This window comes from Octopus bimaculoides, chromosome 3 (assembly GCF_001194135.2).
Source record: "Octopus bimaculoides isolate UCB-OBI-ISO-001 chromosome 3, ASM119413v2, whole genome shotgun sequence".
In the NCBI taxonomy this organism is placed as follows: Eukaryota; Metazoa; Mollusca; class Cephalopoda; order Octopoda; family Octopodidae; genus Octopus; species Octopus bimaculoides.
Window position 1 is genome coordinate 85,924,938 of NC_068983.1, and position 10,356 is coordinate 85,935,293.

A 10,356-nucleotide genomic window follows, 5' to 3' on the forward strand; every position below is an offset into this window, starting at 1 on the left:
CGGGTCTTCTCACGCACAGCCCATTTCCAAAGGTCTCGGTCCTATCTTGTACATATTTTCTTTTACCATTTCATTTTGTTTCTTTCTACATAAGTTTACTCCCACTTTTCGAGACATATATAAATATTATATGGCAAAACTGTGTGGTCTAGTGATGAAGGTTTAGCACTCACAAAGTGTATGAGAGAAGACTGTGCTGGTTTGGTCATGTGATGCGGATGGATGCCGACAGCTCCATAAAGTGCCAATCTCTCAAAGTAGATGGAATATGTGGAAATAGCAGACACAGGAAGACATGGGATGAAGTACTGAAAGGTGATCTCAGGATGCTGAACCTTCTAGATGAACTCCCTAGCATAAGGCCACTCTCCCTAATGAAGAGGATTGGCCTGCAAGAGTCATGTGTTGGTGCTACATAAAAGCACCCAGCACACCCTGTGAAGTGGATGGTGTTAGGAATAGCATTCAGCCATAGAAACCATGCTGAATCAGATTATTGCCTGGTGCAGCTCTTCGACTTGCCAGCTTTGGTCAAACCGGCCACACCATGCCTGCACGGGCAATGGACATAATAAACGATGACGATGATGGTGAATAGAAAGATTGTGGCTCTGATTCCTGGACTGGGTGGTGTGCTGTGTTCATAAGCAAACCACTTCATTTCATGTTGCTCCAACCCATTAAGCTGTAAATGAGCTCCCACAACAACTAGGAAGTTAACCCTACAACAGACTAGTGCCCCATTCATTTATCAGGGAGTGCTGTAATCTCAGTTACTTACATATGAGGGAAACAGGGTCAAGTGAAGTTCTGGCCTCACAGGTCTTACGGCAACATTTAGAAACCCTATTACTGATAATTTCTGGAATGGCTACCCATTAAAGGCTTTAAAGATAATCTGTATATTTTTACAGAAGTGGTGATATTGTAATTACATTACAAAATAGAATCAAGATGATAGACACAATTACTGGCTCCCATAATGTCTTTAGTTGAAATAGCTAAGCCAGTGTAATTCTTTTAAGCTTTTGACTGGCTTCTGAGCAATATTATAGCAATTTAGCATTGCTATGACAATTATTATCAGACTAGTGTAATTTTTGTCATGAGAAAGGAGGAAAGATGCTGTGATGTTTCCAAGTTTATTTGGGAGAGCTAGTGTTGGACTATTCAAAGAGGCATCGTTTCAAAAGATACACCATGCACAACATTTGACATTTGTGTTAAAGGGATGGTTGTACTGGGGCACCACCTTGAGAGTCTTTTAGTAGAACAAATCAGTTTTTTCTTAAAGCTTGGTACTGATTCTATTGGACTCTTATGCTGAATTGCTAAGTTATGGGGACTAAAACAAACCAACACCTGTTGTCAAGCGATAATGGGGGACAAACACACGTTTTTTAACACAGTACCGCCATTAAAACAACAGAAAAACTGGGCAATATTACCCTTACAAGGCAGAAAAAGTTGTCAGCAAACAGCCATGTGAGTTGAATCCAAATCCCCAAAGACACCAGCTGAGTGCTTTACCATTAAGCTCAACATTTCCGTCGATTTTAAATGCTAGATAGCTAGCTTATTGAAATATAACAATCACGTGTGTATATAAACAAAGTTACATTTACTTATATACAGACATAGTTGTTACATACATATTACAAATACAACAGCTTCTTTCAGTTTCCATCTACCAAATCCACTCACAAGGCTTTGAGGTTTCATGGAGGTGCAATGGCCCAGTGCTTAGGGCAGTGGACTCGTGGTCATAGGATCGCGGTTTCGATTCCCAGACCGGGCGTTGTGAGTGTTTATTGAGCGAAAACACCTAAAGCTTCACGAGGCTCCGGCAGGGGATGGTGGCGAATCCTGCTGTACTCTTCCACCACAACTTTCTCTCACTCTTACTTCCTGTTTCTGTTGTGCCTGTAATTCAAAGGGTCAGCCTTGTCACTCTGTGTCACGCTGAATATCCTCGAGAACTACGTTAAGGGTACACGTGTCTGTGGAGTGCTCAGCCACTTGCTCGTTAATTTCATGAACAGGCTGTTCCGTTGATCGGATCAACTGGAACCCTCGACATCGTAAGCGACGGAGTGCCAACAACGAGATTTCGCGATTTTTCTTTTCTTTTTCATTTAAACAGCTTTACCTTCATTTAGACCCAAATATCTACATGATGCATTATTCTCCAGCTTATGTACTAACTTCCCTTCCATGGTGAGTAACAAATCATCCTCACAGTATTATCAGGAGGTGGCTTTATATTTGAGTATTTGAGTTCAAATTCTACTGAAGTCAAGTTTATGCTTCATCCTTCTAGGGGTTGATAAAATAGGTATCAGGTGTGCACTGCGGTTGACGTAATTGACTAGATCCCCACCTCTAGAATTTTAGGCTTTGTGCCTGTAGCAGAAAGAATCATCATCAAGATAATGGAGTGACAAACAGAATGTCTATGGTACTTTTTAAGTTCTCAGTTCAAATTCTTGAAGGGTTGACAATAACTTTTATTTCAAAGGGTAATTAAAACAAACACCAGTGTTGTACAAGGGATCAAATCAGTCGTTGTCATCGCCATCATCATTATTTAATGTCCATTTTCCATGCTGGCATGTGTTGGATGGTTTGACAGGAGCTGGTAAACCAGAAGACTGCACCAGTCTTCACTGCCTCTTTTGGCATGTTTTTATGGCTGGATGCCCTTCCTAATGCCAACCACCTTACAGAGGGGATCAAGTACTTTTTATGAGGCACTAGCACTTTGTGACTTCAACCAATATAAGAAATAAATCAGGATTGATGGTAGAAACTTAGAGCAGTAGCAGTAGAAAAGAAAAAAAAAAAAAGGTGTTGTAGAATTTTGACATATTCTGAGCTTAAACCTCGATGGGTCAACTTTGTCTTTTATATGTCTGGGGTTGATAAACTAAAATATTGCTCTAAGCACTAGCATCAATAAAAGGGACTAATATATCTTCCAGAAGTGTTAGAGCATTTTGAACAAAATGCCCTGTAGAATTTATTCCAGCTCTTTACATTCTGAGTTCAAATACTAAAGTCAACATTGCCTTTCATCCTTTCAGGGCCGATAAAATTGAAATACCGGTTAGGCACTGGAGTCAATGGTACTGATCACTTCTTTTCCCCATTTCAAGACTTGGGCCTATGATAGAAGCATTATTATTTAGTTTCATCCTTCCACACTGTGAGATCAAATCCCACCACAGACAACATTGTTGTCATCCTTCAGGGGAGTCAATATATTAAATAAGAATTATGTAATGAGGTCAGTTTAAATGACTTGAGCAACTTCTATAAATTCGTTGTATTAAGCATATGTTAGAAATTATCATCATCATTATTATTATTATTATTATTATTATTATTAAGTAAGGCGGCGAACTGGCAGAAGTGTTAGCTCGCTGGGTAAAATGCTTAATGACATTTTGTCAGTCCTTACTATCATTATTAAATAAAGTGGCAGGCTGACGGAATCATTAGCACACCGGACAAAAAGCGTAGTGGCATTTCATGCATCTTTACATTATGAGTTCAAATTCCACTAAAGTCAACTTTGCTTTTTCATCCATCTGGGGTTGATAAAATAAGTACCAGTTGAGTACAAGGATTGATGCAATCGATTATCCCCCTCTCCCATATTTCAGGCCTCGTGCCTCTAGTAGAAAGGATTATTAATAAAAGGGTGTTAGCTTACAGTGTCAGCAAAACATCAGTCAAAATGTTCAGTAGTATTTAGCCTTTGAGTTCCAACTCCTGTAGGATTTTATTATTCTGCGGTCAATAAAATACGTAGCAATCAAGTATTGCTTTCAATTTAATCATCTATAAAACAATCTTAATTAGTTTTGTCAAACTATGTATGTTCTCTACAAATAAATTGAATTAAGAATTTTTACAGTGGCCCAAAGCTACAAATTTATAGATGATCAACCATTTAGCATTTAAACCAGCCTTATCTGGCCCAAATAGATAGTCAACCTGCTTTATGTTCAAAGTGACCAGATCAAGCTTTTCACATCTATCCTACAATGTCATTCTAAAAATAACAATCATATCATCGAAATCTTGAAGCTACAAGATTTATTTATGATTAATTGAAAACAATATAAACAAATAAGCATTACATTTGACAGAGAAATCTCAATGCTAAAGCGTTAAACTGGAGCCAATAATCTCTTAGACTGTCATGATTTTGCCCCAATTTAAGAGATTGTGAAAGAACCAGTAGAATACTGGGCAAAATACTTAACAGTATTTAGTAATAATTTTTTTAGGTTCAACTCACTTAGAGAATGATGGGGTCCATAAAGGATAGCTCAACACTGGGCCCCTAAAATCTATGGTAATGACAGAAATACATCTCTATTAATAATATCTCTAATAATGTGGTGACAGGGAGTGAAAAATGGAATGCTCTAAATAAATGTCATAAGTATTTAATCACCAACCTCTATATACTTTAATCTCAGTAATATAAAGTGAAATCCACTGACTATACACTTTCTTTATAAAACCTGGCTACAGAACTGAGTAGAACCATTATAAAAGAATGAGTACAAGAGTATACATTTTACATGAGAATAGTTGAGAAATTAATTTCAGAACTCAACTATTCCTAATCCCCCCCTCCACCCCAACTACTCAGAAAACGAAGGGACATAACTAAACACGGCAAGCTATTTCATCCACTGTCCTACTAAGTCTCATCCATTATCTTATCAATAATAATAGTAACAACTTCTAACTTTGTCGCAATGAGGCACACATTCTGTAGGGTTGGTGTAGCCAATTTATCTGATACCAGAAAGATGAAAAGCAAAGTGAGATCTAGCAGTACTGGAACTCAGAATATAGCTAAATATTTCAAGGCATTCTTGTGTTTTTTTCATTTTATCATAAAAATAATTATTAGATTTAGGAAGTTGTAGTAGTTTGTCAAATAAAATACCTGAAAACAATGAGTATTAAATCCAATAATGGCTGACTATCATGCAACCCTCAGGGTGCCTTTGATATGAATCCTACATGTTCCTAGGTTGTTTTAAAGGAGTTTTATCCACTGCTCTACAAAAGTTTCTAATTTTATTATTATGGCAAGTCAATCTTAATCATCATTAACAATAACAAAGTCCATTTTCCATGCTGGCAAGGCCAGGCATTGCACTAGGCTCAATTGTCTGTTATCGTTTGGTTTCTATGGTTGGATGCCCTTCCTAACACCATCCACTTCAGAGCGTACTGGCAGCTTTTTATGTGACACCAGCACTGGTATCAATTCTGCAGTGGAAGAGGTCTTCTTGAGTACAATAATGTGCCAGATATCTTGGTCCTTTGTCATCTGCTTCATAAGGTCCAGTGTTTTGAGACTGGCCTTCAATATCTTGTCTTTCCTTGGTCACCCTCTTCTACAAATTCCATCCATTTTAAGTGATTGGCACTTCTGTATGCAACTGTTTACATCCATATCCATCACATGACCAAACAGTGCAGTTTTCTCTCTTGCACACTGCATCTAATTCTTGGTTTTTAGAAACAATAAAATCTTATGTACTTCTGTATTTTTTTTCTCAGTGAGTGCTATGAACTTTTCTGGAATAAACACACCATATGATGTGTTGACATGACAAATGATAGAGAATATCTTTTCTAAATATTTTTCTGATGACTAACAGTGTTACAAAAAATATCTCTATGATATGAAAGTCAATTCAATAGACAATACTGCCCTGCAACTAAATAAACCTTGTGCTTAGATAAAAAAGGAAATCATCATCAATATTATTTATTGTGATGGTGTCCTTGTGACTGTTATCATTATTTGTGTTGTTATTATGGAAGTGGAGAAGGCAGAGACAGAAAATTTTCATCTCGCTCAGTTCTAAGATCAAATCTCATGATGAACAACTTTGATTTTCATTGCCTGGGAACAAAGCTCTTATAAAATAAGTACAAATTATAATTTAACCCCAGTCTGATTGAACAGATCTATGATCACAGGTAACTGAGCAGTGATCCTCGTGTCTATTCTTTCAAGCATGTATGAGTACCAGTAAAATACTGGAATCATGTTCATCAACTATACACCAACCTCAAAAGAGTTTTGTGGCCACTGAGTCTGACAGATAAAATATATATCTAACTCATATCACACTCTAGATTTTTTTTTAAAAAAAAAAAGAGAAAGGACACCTTGGATTATGTAGTTCTAGATCCATTATGCTTAGATTGGAACACTTGGTTGTTGACCTGCTTGATCAGAGATAACCTAGGGCTAAATAACAACAAAATATTGGCCTCAAATTAAAACAGAGCCAAGTGAAGAAATAGAGGTCCAAAGCTAAAGAACTCAACAGTGGTAAAAACTCCAGCAACTGATATATTCAAATTAGTACATACACGTATTAGCTATTTACTTGAGAAATCAAGATTATCCAGACAAACAAGAATGAATTACTCAGTCAGTTTCATGATGTCAATCAGTGTATATAAATTTTGCTTATATCATCTATCAATGGCCCAATAAATCATCATCATCACCGTCGTTTAACGTCTGCTTTCCATGCTGGCATGGGTTGGATGGTTTGACTGAGGGCTGGGGAACTAGAAGGCTGCACCAGGCTCCAAACTGATCTGGCAAAGTTTCTATATCTGGATGCCCTTCCCAATGCCAACCACTCCGAGAGTGTAGTGGGTGCTTTTTATGTGCCACCGGCACGAGGGCCAGTCAGGCGGCACTGGCAATGATCACACATAAATGGTGCTTATTATGTGCCAAAGGCACAGGAGCCAGTCAAGTGGCACTGGCAACAATCACGCTTGAATGGTGCCTTTAACGTTCCACTGGCACAGCTGCCAATCAGGCGGTGCTGTCATCGGCCTCAACAGGTGTTCACAAGTGCAGTTTATTGCCCAATGATTGAAGAGTACTCTTACATGGGCTGTTTATGCTGCACTGGCATAGGCCACAGGTTATGGTCTCACTTGGCTTGCCAGGTCTTCTCAAGCACAACATATCTCCAAAGGTTTTACTTGTCATTGCCTTGGTGAGGCCCAATGTTTGAAGGTCATATTTCACCACCTCATCCCAGGTCTTCCTGGGTCTACCTCTTCCACAGGTTCCCTCTACTGCTAGGATGTGACACTTTTTCACACAGCTGTCCTCATCCATTCGCAACACATGACCATACCAGCGTAGTTGTCTATTCACAAAGTATGAATGAGAAAGGAAGGGGTGATAGATGAATAAGGAAGGACGGGGTGATGGCAAACTGGTAGTGGGAGTGTTTCAACTCTGTGTGAGTATATGTGTGTGTATGTAAAAGGGATGTGAATTTTGTGTGTGTGTGTGTGTGTGTGCAATGGAAGTGGGATGGTGAACATTCAATGTCCAAAAGAAAAATCAAACAGCATTTCAACTCTGTGTGAGTACATGTGCGTATGTACAAGAGACTTATGTAAATGTTTGTGTGTGTGTGAAACAGCGTTCTTTCAGTAAAAAACCATGATCAATGTCACATCTCAAAAGACAACCACTAGATAAACATTGACAAGTGTATTAATTTGATTTATCATCCATATTTATATATAAAATACTACAATTAGCCGTCATCTTTGACAGCATGGAGCCAGCTAGTATAATTATAGTTATAAAAATAAAAAAAAAAGATGCTATTAAAATAATTAGAAGTGTGATGTAATAGTACACAATTTCAAACCCAAATAGCACAGTTTCTATAATAGTCTAGATGGAGCACATTGAAAATGAGTAGAATGATGAGCATTTTGGCTTTACATATCAATAAAACTCATAAATGATATAATTAAGGTCAAATTTGTTACCCACCAGCATAAAATTGGAATAATAACAAAGAAAAAAAATATGGTTTTAAATTATTTGTAAAAATAAAAATTCAAAGTTTAAATTAAAAAAAAAAGAAAAATAGTCTATTAAAATTTTGGTTTAAAATTTCAAACATACCTTATACGAGGACGGATTTTCTCCAGGTAAGCATAATAATTATAGACGGTCATATAACCAACTACAGCATAGCACACACAACCATTTTGTTGATACTTCTCAAATCTAAATAGAAAAAGCAAATAAAAATTTATAATAAATCAATCTTCAACTTGGAATGCAGAAAGACTGCTTTAAAGAAGACAAAAAAAAATAATAATAAACAAAATTTTCTGAAGAGGTAGTCACTATGTAGTAACCTGACCTGCTATGAACAAGAGCTATATCTCCTTTAAATAACACTATGTCATCTTAAACACAGAAGGATACATTGGACACTATATTCGTAGATAAGCAAAAAGACAGGATAGTTATGGCAGGAAAGCCTTTGATTAAGATTGAACTGGGATTTAAAAGCATCCACAAAATGATCTTGCTTGAGCTTTTTTTTATAGAGAAGTCACTAGAATGACTGAGCTTGGATTGGAAAGAGGTCTAAAAGGACAGTGCAGTTAGTAGCAGAAGAGAGTAAATATTTTAGATTAAAACACTCAGAGAACACGAGACCAAAATGTGGTGGTGGTGGTACTGAGAACAATAACTACATGGAGAGTTGAAGGTCACATGGCGGGATAAAGAGAACAACTCAGTACATCCAGAGTAAATTTACTTGTTTACTAACAAACTGATGGAGCAAATTTTGTAATATAACTGAGGTAATTAATTAGTCAACGAGCAGAAGGAACAGTGTCTACAGCTTTTGCATGCCTTACCAGACTGTAGAGACTTTATTACATATTTGATGTTTAGTTTGAATGTCAAATAACAGGATTACATATATGCAAGTGTGTGTGAGAGAGAGAGAGAGAGAGAGAGAGAGCGAGAGAGAGAGGGAGAGAGAGAGAGAGAGACCAGAATTCTGCAGGGTGAATGCTCTGGAGAGAAATGATTGTGATCTAAGAGGTAAGGTATTATGTTGTGTTGTAATGGGTGTAGCTGGAGGTTTAATAAAATTAGCTAGCAAGGTGAGAGGAGAAGAGACCCTTGTGGTGTTGTACAAGAGGTAGGCAGAAGAAAAAGCTCGTCTATGAGCAGTCTGTGGTTGTATTAGGTTGGGGAGTGAATTATTGCTAATCAGTCAAATGCCTTTCTTTACAGCATTAAGGGGAAGGGCAGGGCATTAAATTATTGATGATAATGATTATAATGATAGAATAGGTTGGGATGATATGCAAATTCAGATGCATTATTATTTTGATATGGCACAAATTTGAGAGAGTGGTGTGTTTGTGTGTGAATATGTAAAGAAACAGATAATACACTAAATGGTTTATTACTGTATGCTAATAGAAGCTGTGTAGTAAATGTAATGTTGTTCTGGATGAAAAGAGAGATAAATTACACTGATAAGTGTGAAGTGTGTAACTCACATATACAAAGAAAGGAATAAAAAAGTGGGGGAAGCTAGAAGGGTCATTAGGCTGCTCAGTGAGAATCTTTTCTTCTGATCTCAGAGATACAATCAATTCGTTGATCCAAATTCTCTTTCTCTTCCTTTCACTTATTCCCCTTGACACACAAACACTCTCTTCCAATATGCAAATGGATAGTTCTTTTACTTTGCAACCAGACATACATATACAAACCTTTATGCAACCAAAAAAAAAAAATGAATGAGAGAGAAAAGAAGAAAGTGGAGAGAAAACAGAAAAATTTTATACGGATTTAGTTAATAGATTTCCTGAAATAAGCTGTATCACATAGATCAAGCCAGCTAGCTGCCAGTGTCCAGAGATGTTGAATCCTAAACCAAACAGTAGAGCTAACACAAGGTGTACGATAATATTTGCAGACAAGTAAATTGGTTGTCAAGGCAAGAGCACAAAGTACATGTGAATTTGTCAGGTTTACGTGTAGCACAGCTGGGATTAGACACAATAGGTTAATTCAATAGATACACAAACACTCTCACACAAGTTAGGATTCAAATGTGCTATTGGTAACGAGGTGCAGGAGATTAAAATACACTAACAGTGGAAATTCTAAGGTTATTTTGAAAACTATAAGGTTGATGGAAGTTCAGAATCCTCCAGGCGCAGGAGTGGGTGTGTGGTAGGTAGCTTGCTTACCAACCACATGGTTCCGGGTTCAGTCCCACTGCGTGGCACCTTGGGCAAGTGTCTTCTACTATAGTCTCGGGCCGACCAAAGCCTTGTGAGTGGATTTGGTAGACAGAAACTGAAAGAAGCCCGTCGTATATATGTATGTATGTATGTATGTATGTATATAAATATATATATATATATATATATATATTACAATTAAAAGGGTAAAGGTTTATCAATTTATTAATTTATTAATAAATTAATAAATTGATA

At 37.1% G+C, this 10,356-nt stretch overlaps 1 protein-coding gene across 1 annotated transcript in view; it reads right to left on the reverse strand.

Annotated features, from left to right (window-relative positions):
• The window catches only part of LOC106880317 (histone acetyltransferase type B catalytic subunit), a 180,156-nt gene that overhangs the window by 132,973 nt on the left and 36,827 nt on the right, over positions 1-10,356 (reverse strand). The window contains exon 7 of the mRNA XM_052966756.1: positions 7,996-8,104. Coding sequence (XP_052822716.1) covers positions 7,996-8,104 — 109 coding nt within the window. The remainder of the gene's footprint in view (positions 1-7,995; positions 8,105-10,356) is intronic.